Genomic DNA, 27,246 nt, shown 5'->3' with positions numbered 1-27,246 from the left:
GACGCGTCAAACATTTTTTGGTTCATTATGAAACTCTGGGAGGGCTTATGAGAATATGACGGGCGAGATAGAGCATTAGCCTTAGCGGAGGTTCACTCTGCCCTCGCTGATTAATCTGTTTTCTCAAAATTTGCTTTTTAAAGAATGACCTATTTGAAAATTAAAGTCTGTTGCTTGTACTTTCTCTGTCAGTGCACTTAGCTCCAATCTTACTGGACAAGAAAATCTTTGAACATCAGTCACAAATATTTAAAAGTTAAGAGCGAACATCACTCCAACTAGAGAAAGTAATGCTTTTGTTGGGGAACTATTTTAGCTTCGTATTAATACACATTTGGTGAATATGACCAGCAGTTGGATGGTGCATGGGGGATTGACATTGCCCACATACACGGGGGTGTTGGAACATGTCCCCTAGTGCAACGGTGTAGCTCCTTTATATGTTTTAATACTTTTTGTAAAACTGTGGCGATATTTACATTATACAAAGATATTAAGTATAAATAATGTGCATCCATTGTTGGTTTTTGTCTTTTGATAGGATTTGTTGAATGTAAGAAATTATGAATATCACCAGTCTGACACGCTCGGGTGGAGAATGTTTGTTGTTCGTCTTTCCCACATCGAGGAGTAACCTCTTTGTGAACTCGGCCGTCTGAATGAATTATGCGGGCGTAATCGGTGACCCCCGAGAGCCTAATTCAAACGCATTGCTACTAGGTGTCGAGGGGCTGGAGGAAGGGCCGCTCTATTGTTCAGCTCGGCTCAGTGGCTGTTGTTTTTAATGGCAGATGAGAGATTAATGGCGATCTAATGACTGTGGGGAGGACACAGTGCAACATTAGAGTCCTGCTACAGCACAGGCAAGTACATTAGTCAGTCAAGATTACGATCTGCATGGACACACACACAAATATAGGCAACATGTAAAACTGTACAAGCTTTTGTTCATTTCTAGACACGCAAACACGTTCATATGTAAAGATGGAAATTAAAGTGACAGGAAAGAAGTTTTGCAGTCACCCAGTGTCGGAGCACCACCCATTTGCTCTCATCTTAAAAAAACAACTGAACTAATTCCCATCGCCGCCAATCCCCCTACGTGACAAAACAAAGCTAATTCATGCATTGCCAATGTGGTGCATGAGGGAGGTAAAGAGTGTGGATTGGGGTAATTGTGATTCGGTTGCCTTGGATGTTGAAGGTAATGAATGTCTTGTTGATGCAGTTTGTCATAACCCGCACCGTCCACGGCTGCTTGAGGACACAGGAGCTATTAGTTAAACACAGACATATTAGCCCGCGCCAATGATGTATGAGCTCATCGCGAAGGAGGCATTAGTCATTTTATGAGAAAATGAGGCAAAGTGCCAGGCTAGTCAATGGTGAATATGATTATGGATTGAGCTAGGTGGTGTGAAACATACCTCTTGACTTGCCATGCTGGGTTGTTAGCCCAGGAAGAGTGTTTTTAATTTGAGTTTTGATTATCTCGTTGCTAAAACAGTAGGAGGTTGTTCTTCCCTTGAAAGCGTTGAGCACATGCCCTGATGTGTTATGAATAAGAAAATGCTCATATAGTGATTCCGAAAACCAGAATACAAGACAAATCAAGTATCATTCTAAGGCTTCACCGCCAGGAAGTATCTGTATTCATGAAGCTTAATTGAAAAGAAGCCCGCCTTGTGTGTAGAAGTGCTACAAAGAGCAGGAAATGAGACGGTTCTTAATGCGAGCACTGACAGATGATAACCTTTTTGATTTCCCCCCACTTACATCAGAAATGGCTGCTTGGAATGACAGTCACAAGTCAACGGTCTCTGATGTCTGCGTGCCGTGTTTCCGACTGCAGGTGGTGGTGTTATAATGCCAGGTTGGAGGGAAGATAGACATGTGAGTGCGAGAGGGGAGAAAACCCCATGAGACACACATGCACACGTACAACAAAACAGACAGGTTGAAACAAAAAGTGACATTGTGTCTGTTTTTAAAGCGCTTACTGTTTTATTTTTCAACCCGCTGAATTGAAATGAAATGTGACAGTGACGGGCGGAATGTGAAAAGACAAGAGACAAAGAATATGTTCCACAGAGAGGACCGAGAAAAGGATGAGTCGTTTCAGGCAATGTGCTGCCACAAAAGATGAACTAGAAACATTTAGTCCTGTGGCACGTTTTCAGCAATGATGTCCATCTTAATTTAACACAGAAAGAAGAGGAAAACTCGGGTCCAGCAGTGTTTGGGTTGAATTTTCTGTGAGGGGGGGTTAAATGAGCCATTGAATGAGATTTTATGTTTTAAAGATGTCACTGAAAATGGAGCTCAATACTTACGTTGATACACCAGAATGCACTTGAGTCCTCAATGGCACATGATAGTTTTTGAGTTGGTACAGACACACCCAAATATTTGCATATTCCGATCTTCTGCAGGTTTCTGGAAGGCAGGAGATAGTCTTTGTTTCAGTCGTCCACGGGGAGGCACCAGCATGAGATCAGCTGCAGAGCAGGAGAGTCGATCTTTTTGAAGGACACTTCAGCTTTGCAGACACTTCATGATGAGGGGCTCGACTGCAGGATATGACCAGTTGAAGGACAGTCCACCAGCCTGTCGCTCTGAGCAGGCATTATTGAGCAGGGACATGTGGGAAGCACTGGCCTCTGTCAGCGTTGCAAGATCATTTGAAGCACACTAAATTTAAGCGCGTCTCTGAAGTGAAGATCTAACAGCTAAAAACTGTGAGTGGCCATTCCTAAAGGCAACACAGTGTAATCTACTGCAGACAGATATAGCGTGATGTGGAAGGGATTGACCTGAGCGGGCTACTTAACGTCAGTCTCGACAGCAGCTTTTTAATACACATTTCATGATGTCATGTGGTTTTCCTCATGCAGAACTAATTGGTTGTTTTTGCGTGTAGTTCAGGCGCCCATGTCTGTGGAAAACACTGAGAAGGACACTCATTACAACTTGTGCTCACACTCGTGGAAACGGATGCAATCACAGGTGCTGACGAGCACATAAACACTGACAGGAATGTGTGTATGAGCAAGAGCAGTGAGCAGGATCTCCTTGAACCCGTTGCCATGGCTTATCACACACACACACACAAACACACTCAAAGCCACCACTGCCACACATCTCTTGCTCTCTCTCCATCTGATTTGCATTTTTGTTAACACTCTAATTGCCTCTCATTAAATACCTTGTCACTTTGATTAATTGGTGCGATGCATAAATGTGAAACAGCAGAGCATTACAATGCAGGTGAACAGTTGCTGATTGGAAAAGACAAACACACCTCGTTAAAAATGCAAAGAAAAGTGCGAAATCTCGAACAATTTTAAAGTCGAGTCAGGGTTTTTCCTCATTCTGAGGTAAATCCGATAGAATCTGAATAAAGGGCCAGTCAGGAAAATAATTTGCAGTTAACTGAGACTGATTTCAATTCCAGACTTTTCCTTGCATGCACAGGTACTAAGGTGTTCACATTCTTGCAAAGGTGCCCTTGACCTCACCCCCAGCTGCTCCAACTTATGGGCAACTGCAAAACCATGGTTGCTCTTGTCAACAACATCAGCGCCAATATGTCTTCAAGATATGATTCTCACGCTCAGCAAATCATCTCTGGCTAAACAGATAAAAATGAATCATATCGCTACATAACGGCAGCCAATTACAAAACACACTCATCATGCTGAAGCTTGAAATTGGCTGTAATTATAGTAAATTATATTGTGTATTTTTAGCCACTTTCAGCCACATATTAAAACTGTGGGATTCTATTTCTTTTGAAATGGCAGATGTTGTAACTGTACAGTAAGTGATGTTGGTGTACAAGGCACTAAATGGCCCCCCCCCCCATTCTACATCTCAGAGCTCCTGTCCCCCTACCACACAGTCAGGAAATTGAGGTCATGTGAGCAGCACATTGGTTGAACAGGGTCAAGAAACTCAAACCCCAGCAAAGCAACATGTCAGCACAAGCCTAAACTTTCTAAATATACTGGTAAACACAAACTAGCTTCCCTGGATTAGCAACTGTGGCTAACTTAATTAATAATTTCCTCTTAACAATTGGAGGCAATGCCAATTTACTATGTGATGTTTTGAAGAGACAAGACTTTGAAAACTAGAATGTAGTTGTGTTTATTTCAACCGCCTCCATTCTGTTTTGTTAGCCTTCCATGGTTGCTTGTCACACATGCATCAACAACATTGTGGTTTTCTCATCCCACACAAAGGCAAGGGTCAATGGGATTCAGCTGACCGAGCATGGCCCACCAGTTGCACAGCCTGCCACTCAAATTTATGAAACTATCATCTCCTTTGGCTCCGTTGCACCAGGGTGATATTGTGTGTCACAGACTTTTATTATTGAAATGAGACATTTATGACAGCAAGCCCCTGCCACACGAGATTGGCCTCCTGAATCATCTCAATGCGGCTGAAGGAGGAAGAGAGATGAGATTTGGCAGATTATTGAAGCATGCCACCTGCGCTTCCTCACTCATCACAATATGCTATGAATGTAAGAAACAATCCTACTTGCATTGAGCTGAAATTCAGAGAAATCAAGATCTTGGCAATTGTGGATGACGACAGCTTGCCGGTGGCGTTGAGTGCCATGTCTCCTCGGGGTTAGACGAGGTCGATCGGTGTTGAATAGACCGAGGGCTTTCTCTCCTTGGCGGCTTATTGTCTCGTGGTCTATTGTGAGGCTATTCAGTGGGAGATACAGGCGTTATTCAGTCAAAGGTGGGTAATGGCAACAACCGCATTGTAGAGCTGTTTCAAGTCTGTTTGGAGCTGATGTAATGTTTGAGGTGTGTGTGTGTGTGTGTGTCTGTGTGTGTCTGTATATGTTTGTGCGTACTTCCATTTGCTCACAATGACACCATATCTGTCAGATTTAGCTGTGAGGTTGAGTGGTTTCCATCACGCTCTTATCTCTGAGCAACAAACCCACCAATTCACCAGCCACACACACAAATACAAAAATACACACACAAACAAACACTGGCTCTTATCTCTGGGCTTTCCTTATCACTTACTCTTTGTATTCAAAAGTGGAAACAACATATAGCCATCTCAACAGATAAAACCCTGCGACACATTCATAGGTTGACATGAACTCTTTCGAAGGATATTGCAACCCCCGGGTCTGGTACTGAATGGCTTTCTGCGTGCTGTGCTGCCGTGTCTCGACGCATGTAGCAGCCATTTTCAAACCGTGGTCCAGTGGTAACCCCTCACAGTCAGTGATGTGTGTAATTGGTGTATCATAGGAAGTAAAATGTTCCATTAATAGGTGGTAGCCAAGACTTGCTGTTCGTCATGCATGACATTAACAGTCTGTGCAGAGCTATGTCAGGAAGTGACAAGGCATATTCAGCCTACTCATATTCAATAATCCTCTTGCCGTCCAAGTGAACAAAGGACACATCTTATAAACTGAGGCAGTGTTCGATAGCGTTGCTCTTCCATACGAAGCCAAAACGCAGTAACTAAGTAATAACTAAGTATTTGGTCAAAAGCAGATGTCTTGAGATTTTAACCAAATAAAAAATGATACACTTAATGAATGTATTTGTGAAAGAATATGAAAAATATAACAAGCATGAACTGGAAAATAGTTAACGTTTGTATTTAGTTTAATACATTATGATTTATTAAAATAATAACATGAAACAACTAGCTAAACTAGTCCTGCTAAAAGGTAGCTAGATTATGAGTTATGAGCAGAATAACATCTGGAGTTTAGAGCGCAGACTAAATATTAAGAAGGACGACTGCAGTATAGATCATAATCCTTCCTCCTCCTTGTTAACAGATGGGACATGGATCAAACTGATGTCATTGGCACAAGATGGCAGCGTTTGTTTGTGGGATATTTTAGCTTCATCTCTGGACAGTGCATGGAAGTGCTCATCCAGCCGTATATACAATCTATGGTCTAGAAGAATTGATTTACTTTGCTACCTTATAATCACTCATTTAAATGTACTAAATTATGAATTACATATTCTATAGCTACAGAGTATTCCCATGACATTGTGCATTAATTATGCCTTAAGATATATTACACTTTAATATATAATGAATATTCATAGAGGTTTTAACAAGCCAAAATGTGTTCGCCCTCAAGCCCTTTCTTCTTAATTGATAAAAAAAAAAGGATTAAAAAGCAGTGATAACAGACGTAGTGCTGACCACAAGAAAATAACATTTTCACAAAAGGCAGTAGATCAATAACTTGTACATACACAGAAACTAAAGCATGACACTTTGAACCTTGACCTTTAGGAAGTAGTGTTTGGACAGACAAGAAGCTTTGGTTTAGGGCTACTGGGAACCATTTTTATTGGCAATGGTAACCTTTAACTTGAGAGGTATATGAAGACTGCTAGATTGTTGGTTCATTACTACCCCCCCTACGGACCGCCGTGACATCAGACTTCTTTAGTGTTCTCGTGGAGCTTTCATGCGTTGTATCAGGTGATGTAATGAGTTGTTATTGTCTCTCTGTCAGCTTGGTCACTCAGATTGAGTGATGAAAAAGTGAACTAGTAATAAAAATGGAATTACAGCTCGATATTGAAGAAATCCGCTCACCTACGCTTCTCAGTGCAGATATTGCTCGTGCATGTATAGCCCTTATGCATGTTTTCCTAGATATAGTAAGGAAGATCCCAGGCTATGACTAAATTAAACTACAATCCCTATGGAGGAGCAGTCTCTGCAAGAATAAATAATAATAGGAAATCCAAAGAAAAAGAACAGAGTAGGATATTTCACTGAAAGGAATAGAAGTTGTTTGATTATGGCTCACAGGGTTTAATGCAGGAAACACAATGAATAATATAATGAAGAAATATGAGATATAAACAACACAAAATCAAAGTATCATGATTCTGAACCTTCTCAATTGGCTCAGAACTTAATTAACTCCAACTTATCTGCTTCTCTTTATCTCCTCATTTGCAGTTTAATTACCCATAATACTTTGTAAATTCAGTAAAGTATACAATGTAGAAAATGTGTGGAGCACAAAGACACATAAAACCTGTACTTTCTGAGCCATTATCCCCAGTCTTTGTCACATCTGCTGGCTATTAATCAGCCCCTAGTTAGTTCATCAACAGGCAGATTGACTAGAAGAACAACAGCAGGTAAACACTCTGGCAGGTGTACATGCACAATCACTTCCTGCCTTCCAGAGCATTCACTCTGATTGGAGATTAATGCCTCCATCTGGGCCTCATTACAACTCGGAAACTTGCTCCGCACTTTTTCAAAGATGCTCGAACGGGATAGACATTAAAAAAAAAGGTCACAGGTTTGATGAAGCCATCTATTAACTGCCATCACAGCTGCAGATGGCAGAATATGGTGTGTACTAATAGGCAGCCAAAGTTTTTAAAGCTTCATGTCAAGCATAAAATGTCAATAAACTGATTGTGTGTAAATGCAGCGTAGTCCAGCACCAGGAGCAGAAGATAACGTGCTGCCATTGAAATAATGTCACCCTTCATATTTCTGTTTCCAATAATGAGGCTGACATTAGGCATGTGCTTCCAAATTTTAAGCCCTTGACAAACAATCTTGACACTTGACATCCAAAATCAATGCAATTAATCAATTTCACAGTGTGACAGACTGAAAATGAACTTGAGCACAGGCACAGGCTCACAGAGGGCTTGTAATTGGGTCAAACAAAGTGACAGGGTCCTCGAAAGTGAGTAACACACAGGTGCATGGGTGTGTTTTTTGTTTGACAGCGATCAATGTGACGTCTTACACGCACCTATTCACCAATAAGTCTCTCTGTATATCTGATGCTCCCACAATGCATTGTCTACCTCCTGCTACTTTTCCCCCATTTTGAAGCTCATTTTCCTAAATCACCATTATTATTCTATGTCTAATGGGCTAAATGGTTATATTGGGATGTAAATAATGCATCTGCGTTAGACTGAATTGAAAAAGAATATTGGAGTAAAACTGAGTGAGATTAAATGTGCCCCATTAAAACCTGTTTTTGGGGGAGTTTTTCCTCTTGCAGCAAATGGACTTCATTATATGGCGCACGTAAATTTAAAAAGTAGCCTTGAGGTCGTTGAAGCACATTTGTGAATAGGTACTGTGCAGTTAAAATGTCTGCACGTGCAGGGAAAGTATACAGTGTAGTTAAAAAAAATCATGGAATATGTAATGTGCTCACTCAATCAAGAATGACTGCCAAAGTGCAGTAAAAAAAACTCTTTCTGGCTGGTAAAGCAACGGTTCGAGAAATTACAAACTGTGAATAACATGGGCGTAGAATCCAGTACAGAAAGTGAAGCCAGTGTGCCTGTATTCTTTTGAATAGCCAGCAGGAGGTGACTTCACTGGTTGCAAATGGAAGTCAGTTTCTATAGAAGTCTATAAGAATTTACCATATTTCTCAGGAGTTTATGGTCTCAATCTGTAGTTTTAAGACTTCTTTAATGCACTATGATTCATCTTGTAAATTGTCTTATTTAGACATGTGACTGACCGGTTGTACCGTCCAATGTGTGCAGGCCACAAGGAAATTCATCCTTCCACGCTAATTAACAACATCAGGATAGTTTGTTCTTGTGCTGAATGAAGTTCTGTCCTAATGAAGCCCAGTGAATCTCAAAATCTCTCCATCAACTGACTCTTTATTCTCCGTATCCTCAGGTAAACGGGCGTGACTTCTCCAAGGTCGACCATGACCAGGCGGTGGTGGAGGCTATCAGGCGAGACCCCATCGTTGTCCAGGTTCTCCGGCGAAACCCTAACACAGCGGTGGCCACACACAACCACAGCGGCACACCACCGGACGTGCATGTCATAGATGTTTGCACACAGACGGACATCACCTTCGAGCACATCATGGCACTGGCCAAGCTCAGGCCTGCCACGCCACCGGTCCCTGACATCTGTCCCTTCCTTTTGTCTGACAGGTGAGGGAAAACACTGTATAACAGTAAAGCCTCTGCACAAAGTTTTAGCCTTCCATCCATCTTCTGAAAGGTTACTGAGTGTTAATGGTACACACTGAGATGATATGGGCAGGTCGGACAATTCATTTCATGGTAGTTATTAAGCAGTTGTATCATAGTGTGGAAACCTCCAGTAGAGCTAAGTACTTTGTCCCTTTTTGCGGAGCCAAACTTGCGTGCAATAATTGCTTCTGTGTGCTACATCCATTTTCTTTAATGGGAGCTTTTGCTGGCCGATTAAAAGCCAATGGGCTGATGGAGCTGGCATTCTGGCGCATCATCCATTCTTAGGCTATTTATAGGGCCTTGCCGGGCAGCAAATGAAATCAATTTGTCCTATAACACTATAAATCTACCAGCGTTGGTCAATGATTATGGAGAGGCAATTATCATGCCAGCAATTTACAGAGGTCACGGCTTTACAGTGGTAATAGGTGAAGTCTGCAATGCTTGTTCAGAGTTTTGTTGTAGAATGAGATGAGAATTATGAAAAAATACATGCACGAGACTGAGGAGTCTTCCTAATTCACGAAAACCCAATCAAAACCTCATATTCAAATTGGGGTTTCTCAGTTATTAAGCAAATTATTATAGTCAATACTGCAAAAACATGAACAGGCTCTGTCTTGCCCAATTAGCACATTCACCCACGTGTCATGTTTCCATCACTGTCGATTAGAGAAAATACAGAGAGGTGAGAGAGCGGCTCACAGTGAAATTGTGACGTCTTCCTTTTTTTTGGAGTATTTCCTCGTGTTTAAAAAACCTGTGCATATCCACTAATAGAGCTATAATAGGGTATTCACACACTAGAAAGATGCATGAGAGAACAAGCAGTAATGATCTATTTTCTTTTTCTTCTTCAGCTGTCACTCCATCCACACCATGGAGCACGAGTTTTACGAATGTCCAGAGTACCTGTCTAACACGCCTGCAGAGGTGGAGAGGACTGAAGAGTATGAATACGAGGTACAGCTTTGCACTGCACTGATTCTGGGAAATTATGATATATTGCTGAGCCTGAAAGTAGTTGAATTGAAGTGTAATTTAAATTAATGGAATTAGCCTCCAAAATACTAATCATGAGGTATTTCAAGCTAATCCTCCTCTGTCTGGACGTTTTACAGTGATATACACAACTTGCCAGTGAAGGATAGAACTGTCCTGATGTTGTATCAAACACACAGGAATAGCACAGCACTTGAGAGCAATAGAAATGCTCGTCGGGTTATTTGTGTCTTTCCGTGCTGCTGTAAACGGATTAAAAAGGTTTTGGTCGATGCAGTAGACTCTGATGCCTCCATTGTGTCAGAAATTCAAAATCCCAGGAGACCATCCAAGTCTACCTCTGAACTACGCTGTCCACAAGTCCCAGAACAATACAAGAGAAATTGCCTATGCCACAATAATACAAGAAAATTGTCTGGTCTTTTCTGAGAAGTGTACTCTCTTTGGAGTGTTTTGTGTAGCGGAGCACAGTCCTTGGGTTTAAAAGGAAAGGCCATTCTTCATGTTATGGTACCAAAGGAAAAAAGGGCCTCTCTGTTGTATTGCCTGTGTGCTTCACTCTCAGGCAGTGAGTTTCCCTTTCATCATGAACTGTCCTTCAGGAACATTTGGTCTCTTTTGACATCGTCATCGAGATTGTGAATAGAAAGAGCTCGCTACATATCAGTGGGAAAACTAATTAAAAACAGGAGATGATGATATTGGATTTGCTTTAGTGGGAGTCACAAACAATTTAAATTTATAAAATTTGAAAACATGACAAAACAGAGGGGTTTTTTCAAACCTGATAGTCCAGACCATGGTGCACACTAAGCTTTGTGTCTTTGTAAAATTGCTTAGATTTGATTGGTTTGAAGACGGGGTGAGCTTCTGACATCAGCGTCCGAAGATAGAAATCTGTCTGTTTAAATGGAGAAAATGAATTAACCAGTTCACTTTGTTGAAGTCGTTGCCACTTTAATCATTATGGTATTACTACTAGTAAAATTAACATCCTGTCTCAGCCTCTTGCAATTGATTCGAAAGTTCAAACCGAACCGACTCTTTTGGTCACACTGAATTTTGGTCGGTTGATCTACGAACCTTAAAAGTCTGAAGATCCAGACCAATCAAAGTTGAAATGATGTTTAACATCCTGTGGTGAGGTGAGTGTTTTCTGTGTTGTGTATCTCTTCGTGTGTGTGTGTGTGCCTGATTCAGTCAATGCTCTGCACCCACAAGTGTCTCACTTCTAACCGATGCATCATGCAAGTCAGACAATGAGTGCACCTCAACGCCACGCTGGGTGACAGTGATAGGTGACGTTTGCCACTGTCAGTTCCTCCGACCTGGTTTAATGGGCACTCTCTGGCTCAGTGAACTGCATTGTGGGTCATTAGGATCCCTCTGCTGCCAGCTGTGGCCCTAACTCCACGTCATCTGGAGACTTTCCTGTCAGGGGTCGGCGGCGGGAGTGGGGGAGGAGTGCTTGTGTGTGGTAATAGCGGTATAGTACCAGAACAAGGTCAGCTTCAGTTAAACCGTGGTATAAACAACACACACACACACACACACAACTCCCACCCCCACCTGCCAGACACACACCACTTACCTCTGTCCATCCATGTGTATCTAACTGAAACATGAGCGGCTTTCCTCTCAGATGAAACAGAATGGGGCTGCCATTCCCAGGAACATTACTCCTGACTGCCAGCTTTAGCTTCCCTTCAAACTGATTGTCCACATGGGCACTCCTGCTGTCATAATACTCTCTCTAGTTCTGCCAAATCTACCGTCCTGTAACAGCAGGAAGTACACGAGGAAACAGTTAGAGAGAAACCAGTTTTACGTAAGGATGCTTTGTTTGATCCAGTGGAAAAATAAAGTACACAGTAGAATAGAGAGGCATTCCTTTTGTAATCACAGTTCCGAAGAGTTATGAATCAGGAGATAATGATTTTCTCTGCAATTTTACCTCATTGTGGATATTTCTATACTTGCCAGGCAATGTTGAATGATGGTGGATTCTAATGAAATATATATTTGGTCAGTGCAGTTAAGGCAGTGACAGACAGCAGCCAGAGAGCAGTTTGCCAAATTAAGTGCCAAAAGACAGAAAAAGTAAATATTGTACTGCAAAATATTGCTAAATAAGAACAAATAATAAACTTAAACTGTTTTCAGACATGAAATACATAAAATACAAGGGGGCTGGTAGGTAAAGTTCCAGGAAATGTCTGGAGCAACTGACACATACAGTACAGCCCCCTCTCAGGTAATTCAAAATCTCAAAATTTGTAGCGAAAGTTTTCTCTTAAATAACCCTGATGACATCGTTGGGTTTATTGTGGCACAAACCCTGCTAAATGGTTTCTGGTGAGATGACCACATATAAGCTCTCATCATAACAAACTGGTTGGCATAGACCAAAGCAGATAAAATAAAACGCTTAAAATAAACTGAAAGAAGTTTAATTTTCAGTAATTTCCTGACTGACTGAATAATCATCAGTGTACATTAAAGGCCACAGAGAAGTGACAGCGGAGAGGACGTCATCGTCCGCTATGTGGAATCAATGAGCCAAAGAACATCAGGCTCGGCAGCAATGTCTTGTGAATGAAACATAAAATAACTGTTATGAGCGAAACAGATGTTTAATGTGGCTCTAAAAGACATGATGCCACATATTGGCAGTCTACATTTCTCATATAGCACGTGGTAAATGTGGTTATTTTATACTGTAAATTAAGAATTGTCACCACAGTGCGATAATTCAAACTCTGCAGCGGAACAGATTACAATCCAATCATTGCCAACAGAGCACTTTCCACAGTTTCAGCGCCCACTGGCTCTGCACATCTGGAGACCACTCAGCAGTGAGCACTACGCCATGATAACTGACGCCGGTAATTCACTAAAAAACCCAGCGCACCACCCAATGTGTGCTGACATTCAGGCGTTAGTACTGTCTGATCTCTGTGTACGCTGCTGGTATTTCACTGTCAGGGTTCCTACAAATCAGCCTGTGGAGGAGGAGCATGTGTGTGTGTGTGTAGTAACAACTGGTGCACTGTGTTGCAATATAACAAACTCCCTATAACACACTCACCAACCTTTGAAGGTCAGGGCTGTCTGCATAGGGGGTTAAATGCCACAGAAATTAATTACTTCCCCTGTCAATCTCTGATATGATGGTTTCCCATGACAGAAAAATGGGGCTTAATTCTCACCCACCCCCAATGTCGTCCCCTGATTTTTTTTTCCCCCTACACCACACCCCTCCTTTTCACAACTTCACAGCCCTTAAATTAATTTGGCAGCATGGGGTTAATAAAGATTGCCGCCGGAGTTATCTTTATGTGATTACCTTTCATACACAGCAGAGATCAAAAGCGGCCAGTTGCAAATCAGGGGGGTACATTTTAGAGAAATTTGCATCCGTCACGAGCAGCCATCAAAGAGCTGCCGGCTCCGCTGACACACGCTGAGTTCGGTGTGATACCAACAGGCTGATATTTCACCAATGAGCGGAACACGTGCTGCGGCTCTGCCACTGTGTATGTTTCATATATTATAGTCTCTACACTGTTGTGTGTTCTGAGAGTGCACGTTCCCTCTGCTGGGTTGAATTGTAGTGTAGCGACTCTTAGTCTCAATCGGAGGGAATACGCAGCAGCAGAGTGTGGAGCTGAACGTGTCCACCAGGACCTGAAGGGACTAAACCACTTCAGAACTGAATGCTACCTCAGTCCATGTGTATGTGCTGCACCAATGACTGTATTGAAGATGAGTGACATGACAGCTCCCCAAAGGTGAAGCCAAAATGTCTAAACCACCCCCTGCTGGCTAGCTGCACTGTAGGTCACATCTAATAAGTTCAATCTGCCGATCACTACTGCGCAAGATGGAAGAATTTGTATCCAGGATTTTTTGGCTTCAATTCTGTGTAGACCTGTCCAGTCAGGTCCTGACAACATTTCTGTAAATGATGTTCTGGTCATGCTCGCTGGGCCATCTACTTGATCTGTTACGCTACACATGCCGGGCTGGGTTATTTTCTCTCTGGCTTCGTCGGGTAATGACATAAAATTGTGGGCCAAGCTAATTTCGTATGTGCAGCACACTTGACCATAACCCTTCATCTTTGATGATCTTTGATTTCCTAATGGCGTTTTAAACATTTTCTAAACTTGTATTCACTTTTTTTCTAATTTCAAACAAATTAAAAAAATATATATATGTGAAAAAGTCTCTTTGCCTGAAGCAGTTTCTCTTACTTGAACAGTCCCTTAAAGTGATTAGCAATACTGACGTAATATGAGGATCAAGTTGGACCTGGTCTCCCACGGGTGGGATTATTTCATTTAAATACAAATTTGATGGTTTTGAAATCCATCCAATCCACTTGAGACCTCATATGATCATAAGAGGTGAAACATTATTGGATTAAAACATTGGTGTTTGTGTGTCGCAGGAGGTGGAGCTGTGTCGGCAGAACAACCAGGAGAAGCTCGGCCTGACACTGTGCTACAGGACCGACGAGGAGGAGGACACTAGCATCTATGTCAGCCAGGTATTGGCAAAGAACATATGGTTTCATCTCGTTGGCACATTTCATTTTTCTCTACAAGGAACTGATGGTAGTTGGTTCCTACTGTCACACTATCACTGCCTCAAAGGCCTGAAGAAAAAGACAAGTGTCCCTTAATGAAGTGTCAGGTCCCAACAATCAGTTTCCATTGGAGAGGGAAGTTGTGAAAAGACGGCATGAATCCCTTTTGAATTTCCAGTCTTTACACAATGAAGCAGAGATGAAGTCGAAGTAAATTAGAGGAGGAGGGGGTGGAAAATGTTACCAGTCCAATGAGCCGCTCGTGGCCAAGGAGGAAGTTGGGTTTGAAATGTGACTCCCATTCTGCCGTTGCCATCCCTCTTGTTTTAATTGAAGTTTTTAATTGGTTGTGAGCGTCAGCCTCCTCTTTACCCCAACCGCAGCATCGTCAATGACACATTACACCCCCCCACTTTTAAAATTCAAGGATTTCTCGTTAGGGGGAAAAATATACTTCCTCTTACAAACGGGAATGAATGGTGTAATTTAGAGAGGTTTATGCAAAGTGAATAGGGAGAAGAATGTTGAGAATGAGTGCAGGTGCTGTTTCAATCCCATCACGGACACAAAGGCGTGAGGGTGTGAAAAGTAAGAGTTGCCATGAGGAGTAGAAAGCAGCGATAAGGATAAACGGCAGAATTACAAGGAGCTGCAGCATATTTAACCCCTCGCAGCCTTTATATAGAATATTACTTATAGTAATATACAGTGAGTATGAACACGGACAGATTTGTTGTTTTTCTTGAACTGCACAATAACAGCAGCACCTTCTGAGCCTCTGCAGACTGTGAAAAGAAGTCTCCTACTGACACAACATGTCTATTTCTGTTTCCGTGATAAAAGGATAGAAATGCTAATTTCCCTCATTAAAATATATGATACGTAGTATGGCTGCAACTTGAGGAAGTATGTGTTTTTTTTCTCCACTAAGGTTCAATGTAAGAGCAACAAAAAGTATCAAATGATTGTTGAGTGTTTGTGGTTTTGTTTTGAGGCTTAAATCCACTGGGACGCATTTACAAACATATGAGGTGATGATTCATTCAACTAGAGCAGCGTCGAGTGTGAGCCATAAACACCAGCGACGTTTTTATGTTTTAAGTTCTTTTTTTTATTGAGTCTCTTTCTTCACTCATGCTCTGTATAAGAAACCCTTTCTGTTTCATGTAATGTTAAAGATTTACATATTTCTATAGTCAGTCACCAGCTGCCAAACTCAGCATATACAGTATTAGAAACGCTCCTTTGACTCCAGAGCTGCAGAATCCAGATCTGACACTTTTCAACTAATATTATTCATTAACCTCCACCAAGGAGGTTATGTTTTCACCCCTGTTGGTTTGTTTGTAAGCAAGATTAGACTAAAACTAATGAACGGATTACAATAAACCTTAGTGGAAGGATGCAGTGTGGGTCAGGGAAGAACTAATTAAATTTTGGTGTGGATCCAGATCAGGGGGCGGATGCATGATTTCTTTTTTCTTGGCAGCTGATTTGAGAGCAGTGGTGAGGGAGTGGTACCAGCTTCTAACATTGATTTCCATGCTCTTTTTGTGCAGGTGGAGCCAAACAGCATAGCAGCGAGAGATGGGCGCATCAAGGAAGGAGATCGTATTTTACAGGTGTGTAGTTTTATCTAATTTGTGCCCAAAGTGCAAACACACATCAGGTTATATTATCAGCTCACATGGACTCGCACTCTGCATGTGCATGTGAGATGACCTTTGACCACCAGTTAATGCGTCTAAGTGAACTTTTGTGACAAATTTGAAAGGATTCTCTCAAGGCGTTCTTAAGATATATATTATTAATTTTCCTCATCCAACCTGCTTTTTAGAGAGCATCTTCCTCTAGAACCTCTTTTTATAAAATATCCAACCTGTTTGTGTCTGCAGTCCTGCCAAACATATAGTATGTGTGTTTGCTCAGCTCGTTTTACCAGCGAAATTAAAGTTCTTAGTCACTGTAACAACAAGCAATGCATTATGTTTAGCACTGCTCTCTGTCTCATTATTTAAAAACACCTATGGGGTCAGATTGTAGTTAGCTTTAACTGCATCTTTAACCAGTCCTGTGCATTAAAACCATGCACAGGACTGGTTAAAGATTGTTTTCCCCCTCGTGCACAGGATTAACAAAGTGGAAATGTTTGCACAAACATATGCCCATGTGAATATAAATTAAAACAATATAACTTAAGTTTAGTTTCTGTTCTTTCACACTTATTTTCTTTAATGTTATTTCCTCCGACTTAAGTATGTTCATATTATCTAACCCATTTAAAGTGTTTTTGACATATTTATCTGTCTGTATGCACATTATACTTTCATATATGGAAACATTTGTGCATGTATTTGCACATCCTTTGCCTATGTTGTCATTCAAAAACCAGTAAATGAAAAACCACTGCTTGACCAGTAAATTAGTTTATTGAAAACACCCTGCACCTCTTCCTGCCTGCCTCCTGATTGGCTGATGCCAATTGGCTGGAAGTCTATTTAATCCTCCAGAGCCACATGGGCTGTAAGTTGTGTTCACAGCAGCAGAATGTGAAGTGTCTCTCAGTTCTTTGTTTGCATTTCTGAGCCATGTGGACTTTTTCTGTGATTTTTCTCATATATATGAGATGAAAATAATTATCTTTTGGTTTGGGGTTGTTGGTCAGACAAGACATTTAAAAACACAGAATTACTCATTCACTCCTCACTTTAGTTGCAGCATTATTGTAGAGTTATTGTCAGGAATGGTGGAGTATTTATACATCAAGCAAATAGTTAAGAACATATCCAGCAAATGAAACTTCAGTCTGAACATCTCTCCGCCTCATTGATTTTACATAGCATTTTGTATGTGACTCAGTTTGGATACTTCCATGTAGGTTGGTGGAGTGTGTGAATGTTGTTGAACACGGCTGTTGCTCACTTAGCAGAAACTATGATTGCTTCATTCAACTGAAGTTTTCATCATCAAATTATCTCCCAGCTTGTTTGTTCATTTAAGCTGGAAAAATAAACCAAATACTTTTCTATAGCTATGAAGAGGTGTGTGTGCCCCCCGATTCACTTATGGAAATTAAGCCACCATTGTTGCCAATAACATGTTCTTCATCCTATGCTGCTTCAAAAACACATTGGTGGTCTGTCCACTTCCACTACATAAGCAAGGGGGTCCAGCGTTTCACACAACTTTTTCACCATTCTGCGTGGGCCATCTGAGTACTCATAGTTCACTGCATGTTTCCATAATTGTAAGTGTGAATACTCTCATGGGAGTATCAGTAAAAGAACATGAACAGAGACAGTGTTAGAGTACCTCCGTTCTCTCTCTGTAGTGTGAGTGAAGATAGGGAGCGGGGCCCCCTGTACTCCTTGCCCTATTATCTTTGTCTGACAACCCCATTACTCTAGTGAAGAAAAGATGAATGCCACCTGTCAAACAACAGTTAATTGTGTGTCTGGATGTGAAGTGAGAGTGGACTTGCGTACACACACGCAATTGACTCCCCTCACCAAGCGTGCAGCCTTCCCATTCCTCTCCCTGCAGATGCGTGAAGTTGGAGGAGGTAATGGGACAAAGAGGGATGTTGGGTGAAGTGTAGAGAGAAACTGATGGAGGGAGAGAGGGGGGAAAAGATGCCTCACAAAAATAGGAGAAATTGCTAGTTTTATTACACTCATCTTTTCCTTCATGACAGTTGCATGGAAGATAAAATTACAGACTGTCATTTCTTGGGTATGTCGTCAGGACTTTCTGCAAGTTCTCTTCCCTTAACCTGAACATCTATTCTTGTTTTTGATGTGCAGATAAATGGCTGTGAGGTGCAAGACAGAGAGAAAGCCGTTGCCATGTTGTCAAGCGAAGAAGCAAGAAGCATCGTGCTGCTGGTGACAAGACCAGAACTCCAGGTGAACACACAACAAACCCACACCTACACAGGCTCCCTGCCCTCTCCTGACAACCTATGTCATGTCAAATAACAACAGCTGCCTGCCTTCCGAACTGTCAGTGTGTTGTCTAAGGTTTCTGCTCCACACAATCATGTGCAGCGAGAGAGACAGATTTCTGACAAGATGTTGTGATTTCAGCTGGAGGAGGAGGAGGTATGGCTGGATGATGAGCAGCAGGAGCTGGTGGAGGAGCTGAAGATGGAGATCCTTGAGGAGAGGAGGAAGCAGAAGGAGCATAGCTTTGACAGAAGGGATGAGGTGAGTGTTTGAGCTGAGAAATGAATCAAAATAAGGCAGAAAAGCATCTTGGAAAGAAAAGATGGATAGATGGGTAATAGGGGAGGAGGAAGGACACACTCATACTTGGCAGCTATGGTATTATAAAAGTTAAGAAAAGATCATCGCTATGGCATTAAACTATGCTATTGTTATAGTTCATGATAGGCAACCAAAGCATCATGGTAAAAAAAAACCTGCAACGAAGATGATAACTATTGTTTCCTGCACATCAATCGACAGCTGCTTTTGCCTCTTAAGAGGTATATTATCACAGCCTCCTCCACTGTTGCCATGTTTGTTATTGTCAGAAACTCTCAACTCTGCCCTCAAGTGGATGCATTGCTTAACAACCAGGCCAAAGTAAGGGGTGATGGAAATATGTGGGTAGTGACGATTACATCGTTTGACTGTTTTCATATGCAGAGGCAGCAAAAACAAGCCTTAATGGATTTGGTACTAAATGTTTGTAGTGGATGTGAAATGTGAGCTGCAGGTTTACCCAACATGAATATAGTGTCTAATTATTTGGCTTACAGTTGTTCCATCCACATAATTTGACCAAATCACAACAAGCAAGAAAACTAGTGTAAGTGAATGACATTGTTTTTATGCTTCTTCTCACACCAGCATCAAGCTGAAGAAGAGATGACAACAGACACAGCTACGTGTTCCTCCAATAATCAAGATAGTGGCTTTGGACGCAGTACGGAGAGTCCAGAGCACCAACCCTTACTTGCCAGACTACACAGGAGGAGCCCAGCCCATTGCCTGAGGGACCGATGGCAGGCAGAGCATCCGCACACACGACGTGGGACTGGACAGGAGACCCAGAGTCAAAAGACAATATCCAAACGTCATGGCCATGAAGGGGTACTCAGTATTCGTAATAGTGGAGGTGGGGTTTTAGGATTAGAGAATCGATTCCAGCAACTTCTGGAGCTCAAGTGTCAAATCCGGAATGGAGGCGAGTGTGGTGTGTACTCTATCCGACACAGTATAGAGTGTAGCCTCACTGAGCAGGGAGGAGGGGAAGCAGACAGTGTGGATAGTGATGGAGGCGGGGGAGGTGTGGAGCATGAGTTGAGGATGCTGAATGAAGAACTACGTAGCATTGAGCTGGAGTGCCAGAGCATCATGCAGGCGCATCAGCTCCGTCAGACACACAATCTGGACCCCTCACAGTCGGAACCCTGCTCACCAGGACGAAGCCCCAAAGACTCGAACAAGCGGCACGGCAGGCTGGCTGACATTCATGAACATCCAGAGAGGTCGGACAGCGATAAGATCAGGGAGAAGGACAGCTCCAGTGCCTACAACACAGCCGAGAGTGCACGGTCAACACCGCTAGGTATGGAGAGGTCTCCTGACCACTCGCTACAGAGACACATCAGCATCACCAACCAGAAAAACCTCAGACTGGCCTCCTCCACACCCTCAAGCCCCATCTCTATCCCCAAACCCCATGGCACCCCTAGTCGTAGCAGACCGGCAGAGCCAAGCCTGGTTATCTCCAGCAGCCCAGACCAGAGCAACCCCTCCAGGTCTGAATCCGACCCTGCCCTGCCTGCAGATGATGAAAGATGTGAGAAGAAAGGGAGGACCAGAGAGTCGAGGAGAGGGCTTCCCTATGGGTGTTCATATCAAACAACCCCCTATCAAGGCCAAGGAGGATCCAGGCAACTCCAGGTATGTATCATGAAGAAGGGATGTTTCAATCATGTGCCCTCGGCTAAAGCTCTTCTGATGACCACTCTTAATTTTTTATTTCTCTCTGTGTTGCAGAGCTACATGCAGCTGCTCCAACAGCACTCATCCCTGGAGTATTCCCAGAGCCAGCTGAGCTTGCTCAGCGTCTGTCGAGATCCTGTGCACCGGAGTGGACGCCCTGGGGAGCCCCGTCTGGAGTGGAAGGTCAAAGTCCGCGCTGACGGCACACGCTACGTGGCCCGGAGGCCTGCCCGCGACCGCATCCTGAGGGAGCGGGCGCTAAGGATCCGAGAGGAGAGGAGCGGAGGCATGACCACGGACGATGATGCTATGAGCGAGATGAAGATGGGCCGCTATTGGAGCAAAGAGGAGAGGAAGCAGCACTTGGCACGAGCCAGGGAGCAGAGGAAAAGGAGGGAGTTCATGCAAAAGAGCCGCTTGGAGTGTCTTAAAGAGGGACCGGCCAGCGGAGCCGAGGGCAGGAAAGAGATCAATATCTTAGAGCTCAGTCACAAAAAGATGATGAAGAAACGAAACAAAAAGATACTCGACAACTGGATGACCATCCAGGAGTTGATGAGCCACGGGGCCCGAGTCCCTGAGGGCTCAAAAGTACACAACGCCTTCCTGTCTGTCACAACTGTCTAACGGACACACACAGTACTGCATAATAAGTACCATACACTTAAATATCAGGTAGCCTGCATTTCAGGAACTACTGATCTGTTTTATAAAAGTGTCAGTTTGTGAAATTCAATTAATACGTCACTGCTAAAAACTTCTGTAGCATTCCTGGAGCAACTTTTGAACTATCACTATAATTATGTTTGAACTGTGGTCGAACATTAAGAGACATCCGCCGTTTAACAAATGACTTTTAAATCCTTTTACACTGGCCTTTTGATAAACTCTGGCTTCTGATAGCACATGAGTTTAGTAGCACGTTGTTTCGAACAAACCAGGAACCAACACATTAACTTCATGTATGTACTGTGTCTTCATACTCTCCATTCTTCTGTTTTATTACACATGAAGCAACTTCACTTGCCCCGTTCAAAGTGGCATTTTTTTATAATGTGGAAGAATATGATATTTTTCACACTTTGTAAATTCAGTAACTTTTTGTAAGGACATTTTTTACACTGAATGTCAATGTACTGTAAACAATTTATGATTAATTTCTTATTTATGGTTGTATAGTCAGAGTTGACGCTATTTGATTGTACTCTAGCTGCACGGTTCCATTTTTGCAAACCTGCACCCCCAACAATCCGTATCATACCCAACACATTCCCTGATAATATCTCCGATTCAAATCTAGACCAACCTGGACCCACTAACCTATGACCCGTGCCGTGACCCAACCCATCTCCTGTGATTAAAATTTTTTACACGCAGAGTCACTGACCTCCAACTGGATATGTTGTGTTCTTGGAAAGATATGCTATGTGCTCCTGCAGCTTTCCTCCGCAACAATGTGACTAGCTTGCAGCTTTCATAAGCTAATACATTGTGGCACTTTTTACAAGCAGCAAGAGAATGTATTTATCACTATTTTTTATTTTTTAGCTAGTTATTTGAGCGGAAGTAAAGGGGTCAAAAGTGGTGTCATTGATTGTCACAATAAAACAAAACCTTGCAGCTTACTAGGTTTCATATAAACTGATATAGATTAAAATCATCTAAATGTTCTATGTACCTGAACCGGTGCAGGACTCTACTGTTGGTACATTTTTCACCAGTCCATGAGTGAGAAATGGACCTTCGGTCATCTTAAAACAATTCTTGTGTTGTGTTGATAATATCACTTTGGTCTTTTTTTGGAGCACTCAATTTAAAGCTCTGAAAATATCAATATATCATCTCAAACAGATTTACCTCAAATTACACTCAAATCTTTGAATATAACTTTGAGCATCTGAATATTTAATAGAAGGAGCCTTTGAGTCAACCGTCAGCCCTTAATATGTTTGCGAATTATGTTAAAAAATGTGAAATATATTTATATTGTTTACTGTTATTTCTATTTATTGTAAGTTAATTTGTTGAATGTTTCACATTTAGTTGCTGTAGCCCTGAATGGCCGAACATTTTCAAGGCACTGTCAAATTGATGTGTCCTCACTGCAGCCTTTCAACCTGAACCATCTGCTTCTCAATGTAAAGTTCATTGAAGAGGCCTTGACTTCAGTGTTTGTTGATGGTGAAATTTGTAATAAAAAACAATGACAAGAAAGATTTTTCTTTTAGAGACTGGAATGTGTTTATTTTCACCTGATTACCTGTCCGTCCTTTCTCCACTCTCCAGTGATCCTCTCCCTCTCTGCATTCCGTCTTTTCTCTGATGAAGCTCATCCTCTTTTTTTTCTCTCCCACTGTTCGGCTTTTCTTCTCCTCCTCGGGTCATCCACCGCTGCACTTGGCCTTTTTGTGTCCTCAGGGTTGGAGGCAGTTAGGACAGGGAAGGTGGCAGAATGACCCGTCCCAACACGTTAGCCATGAGACAAACTGCTGCATCTCCAAAGTTATCAGCGATTCATTTTGAAGGTGGCTCAGTCAGCAGTCAGACGGTTCCGTCTCTGTTACAGCATATATTATGCATGCTGGGGCCAGAGGTTCTCATGTTGGAATTTGAGACGCACAGGAACTACAGTTGCATCTCCCTGATCTAAAATAAGAAGGCAGTCTTAATGAGGAAAATGTATTGTTTTCTGCAGAGTACAACACATTTGATCCTACGCGTGTGTGTGGGTGGTGTCAGGCCAGGAATACATGACGTCAGAGTAAGGTACTGTACATAATGTGGGAAAATTCTTGTTCTAAGTGCTGCTGCTGATCAATAGGGTGCAATCTGCTACAGCTACTGAAGATGACTGTTAATTGAGCACATGGGAGAATGAATGGAAACTGCGATGATCGCCGCACCTGGAGAAACATCACATCTGCCTCCAGACCGAACCAAACCTCCATACTCACACCCGCAGGAAGTCATAAAGCATTTTGATGTTGTGTGGCTCGATAGCACATGTGGTAATTTACCCTGTCGCTACAGTTTACAGTATTCATGCATTCACACTGACTGGAGGACTGACTGACAGTGTGTGTTTGTGGGGGGTTGGTTATGGGTGCAGGGAGGGTACACGTGCGGAAGGTGGGGGGTGCCTGTCCATTTAACGATAGGAAGCATCAAAGATTAACTGTAGTCAAAGCGCTGAGGAGACGCCGGTGAAGTCTCCTCATCCCCTGTCAATCTGCTGTGTCTGTCCACAGCCCAGTGAACTGAAGAATTAATGAGACATCAGACTGGCATCGACATCACCGCTGCCTTTATGCATAACATTAAATCAGGTATAAGCTCCGCACCCACGTTTCTCAAAGCTACCATCTCCCCTGTATAATATCCACACAGTTCTATGTGTGTGACAGAAGCGGCACAGGAAGGAATAATTTGTTGCAGTCAATCCATGATTACGAATGATTAATCCCAATGTGCACAGCAAAGATAATTGAATGTATTTTAAATGTTGATCTGTTCCACACCAGTGGTATCATGAGGTAGCCTAACCCTGGAACAGGCTCCCAATTTACATACATGTATGAATCACAACGTTTGGACCAGAATATGTGACTGAATGCTAAGGTGAGGAGGTTTAAGTTGCTTTCAACATAATATAAACAGAGAACATCAACATGATAAACACGTAGACTATGGAATCACCTATCTTGGCTTGAATGTTTCATATAATGTGAATGCGTAAAAGAAATATCTCTTTCAAGATGAAATAAAAACACTTTTTAAAGTTTTAAAATACTTCATTTTAGATCCAGAAGAATTATATTGTATATTAAATGCTGTACTGGCACATGCTCAGTATTGCTAATAGTTATTTACAGTGAGTTGTCAAAGACTTTTAGGTGAGAGCGTTGATGCCTCTCTCAGTATTACTTGTTAAAAAAGAAGCTATAGTTAGCAGCCCATTAGATTAACTTAGCATAAAGACTGGGAACAGGGGGAAGCATTTAAGTTCAATTTGTCAAACAGCTCCTCAAAACCTCACTACAGGGAACTATCACCCTGTGGATGTATGCCTCCACCAACCAGTTCAGTTTCAGTCCATACATTTTTTTACAGACTTATGTGAGGTGACTGCAAGGGGGGAAGGTTTGTCTATATATCATGATTACAAAAGTGGGATAGACAACCCGAGACAGGGATGAATACTGAATTGTAGTGTTGTGATATTTGTGAAGCTAACTGCCACCCAATATAGTTTTGTACTTATTAGAGGGATCCACATGAAAGTGGTCTCATTCTTTTTAGCTAACTATCAGCAGGAAAGTGTATTTGATGGATATAACATATATAACATTGATAGACTTTTGAAAAAGAAATTCCATAGAAAAAGTGTCAGGACCACTTTAAAACCTGTTACTTTTGTACTAAAGTACAGCGAAATATTGAAGAAGCATGAAAAAAACAAAAATAAACAAGTTCAATCCAGGTAACATTCCTGACAAAAAGACAAAAATGAAAGTGCTCAGTGCCAAGGTGCAGGAGGAAGACATGGGGGAGAATTCTTTACAGATGTTTATTTCCTCAAATCTGCATCCGTCCACACAGCAGGATGTGTCCCCAAACACGTAAACACAAATGTGTGAATTCATTATACCCTGACTCCTTTTCAACCATTCTTCACATCTATGTCTGTCTCATTCAAATTCAAACAGCTGATGTAAGCAGAGTGGGCCCGGCGCTGTGGTGATGAAAAAGCAAAGGTATTCTGGCTCTCTTTAATCTGATGACGCCTTTGAAGCAGCGGCAAGTGAGCGCGGCGAGAACAAAGTCAGGTGTTTTTTACCGAGACGCTGCTTTAGAGGATGTGATGGGAAATACGAGACACTGATTGTGGATGTTGTGCGTCCTTGTGTCAATATACAGTGTGCCACCATTAAAAAGCTCTTCAGGTAATGCTGAATTGATTGAACTTGTTTAGTTCAGAAATAGCAGTATGTCACCCTGATTATTTATATTGCTTTAATATTATCTGGAACAGTGGCCATTCTAAACCTGCCTGTTTAGAATGGGCTCTTCTCATGTCCTGTGTTAAAGCTCTGGGGCTACTTCAGAATTATTCCTTATCATTAGTGAGTCCTCCTCAAACTGTTCCACAATATTCTTTGTTTCACTTTTTATTGTTTGTGTGCAGAGCCTTTTATAAACAGTCATCCTACCTGGTTTATCTGCAGTGCAGATTTAGGAGTCAATGCTCTTCATAAAATGAAACTGAATTTGCTTTATTCCTGTTCACATGTGTGGCTTATATGAACGTTTGAATGATTTACTAAGCTGCTTGGATTTTTAGTCATATATTGCATGTTGGCTATTTCAGAGTAATGTTTGCAACTTTTCAAAATAAAAGCTCTGTAAACCCACTCAGCATAAAGCATTGCAGCAAAAAAACAAATGTTGAGAAATTGCAAACCAGGATTAGATGTATGGTGTTGCCATGACGGAGATCAGCAGCTGTGTCTCAGTCCGATATGGTGAAACAAAATAATAAAGAAATAATCCAAGTGATGAGACAGTCATTTAATCTGTGTTTTACACGGTTGCTGGCCGCTAAAAATTAACTGGGTCTGGGGAATTTTTAAAGCTAAGGTTAATGTCAGTGAATGCACGTTTATTCATTCTTTACAATTTTACAATAATTTGGTGGTTTCTAAAAGGTAGTTAAAAAGATACAAGCCTCGGAATCCCTGTGAATAATACAAAGCTTTAATGTGCTGCATAATTTTTAAATCTTGCCAGAGAAGATAAGGGTATGGGTGGGGTACTGAATGTATTTAATTCATACACCCTGTAAAAGTGAATGTAGCCCAAAGGTTGGTGAAGTGTGTGGAAATTTGCCAGTTGGAATCTTTACACCTCGTGGGGAATCCTCTGTGTTAAATGAGTAATGGTCGCTCCCACTCAGCAGCTACCACTCAGGGAGCCTTTGAGCACAGCAATTAACCCCCAATTGCTCCAGTGAAGTAAACTTGGTGTTTCTCTGGGTTGCTCCCACGTATATTAATGTGAGGAAGGTGTGTGTACAGAAAACTCCCTCTCTCTGTACACACAAAATACACAATGAACGTTGTGCAGATGCAGATTTTATTAATCAGTGTTGTTTGTCGTGCCATCACACATTATGGCTTTGCAGCAGAATGAAGACTGGTGTTTTATTATGGATTAAATGACTTATTAAGGTGGAGTAATGACTGATAATTTTCCATTCATTAAACTTCTATTCATGGACTCAATTATGCACTGATGGCTCATTCAGACTTCTATTTAACAAAATGGATATTTCTTTTCACTGTGTTATCCCCTTGAAGAACAACTAAATGAAATGCTGTGGAACTAATGTCAGACACTGACTTTTCACCACTATCACTGCACAGTTTTTTTATCATTGGTTTTTATTCACAATTAAATTTACTCTTCGCCTAAATTCTGTCATGCTGACGTTGAGATTTAGCACCATAGACTGTACATAAAGATGGACCTTATGACTACACCCCAAAAGTGAAGCCAAAACATCTCAATAGCCACCTGGTGGCTGACTGAAATGTGGGTAATATACCCTGCCTCCTCCATGTTAGTGGACAGGATTTGGACCAAACCAAAAATTCTAACGATTCGACGAGGCAAATGATGAAAA

General features: G+C 41.9%; 1 protein-coding gene across 1 annotated transcript in view; it reads left to right on the top strand.

Moving 5' to 3' along the window:
* Positions 1–22,770, top strand: part of pdzrn4 (PDZ domain containing ring finger 4) — a 34,286-nt gene extending 11,516 nt beyond the window's left edge. Inside the window, exons 2-9 of the mRNA XM_020092046.2 lie at positions 8,707–8,972; positions 9,878–9,980; positions 14,473–14,571; positions 16,170–16,232; positions 18,414–18,515; positions 18,696–18,815; positions 19,464–20,522; positions 20,619–22,770. Coding sequence (XP_019947605.2) covers positions 8,707–8,972; positions 9,878–9,980; positions 14,473–14,571; positions 16,170–16,232; positions 18,414–18,515; positions 18,696–18,815; positions 19,464–20,522; positions 20,619–21,191 — 2,385 coding nt within the window. The 3' untranslated portion in view covers positions 21,192–22,770. The remainder of the gene's footprint in view (positions 1–8,706; positions 8,973–9,877; positions 9,981–14,472; positions 14,572–16,169; positions 16,233–18,413; positions 18,516–18,695; positions 18,816–19,463; positions 20,523–20,618) is intronic.
* The last annotated feature ends 4,476 nt before the right edge of the window (positions 22,771–27,246 follow it).

The sequence above is a fragment of the Paralichthys olivaceus genome, chromosome 23 (genome assembly GCF_024713975.1).
Source record: "Paralichthys olivaceus isolate ysfri-2021 chromosome 23, ASM2471397v2, whole genome shotgun sequence".
In the NCBI taxonomy this organism is placed as follows: Eukaryota; Metazoa; Chordata; class Actinopteri; order Pleuronectiformes; family Paralichthyidae; genus Paralichthys; species Paralichthys olivaceus.
This window is presented reverse-complemented; position numbering and strand designations above follow the sequence as displayed.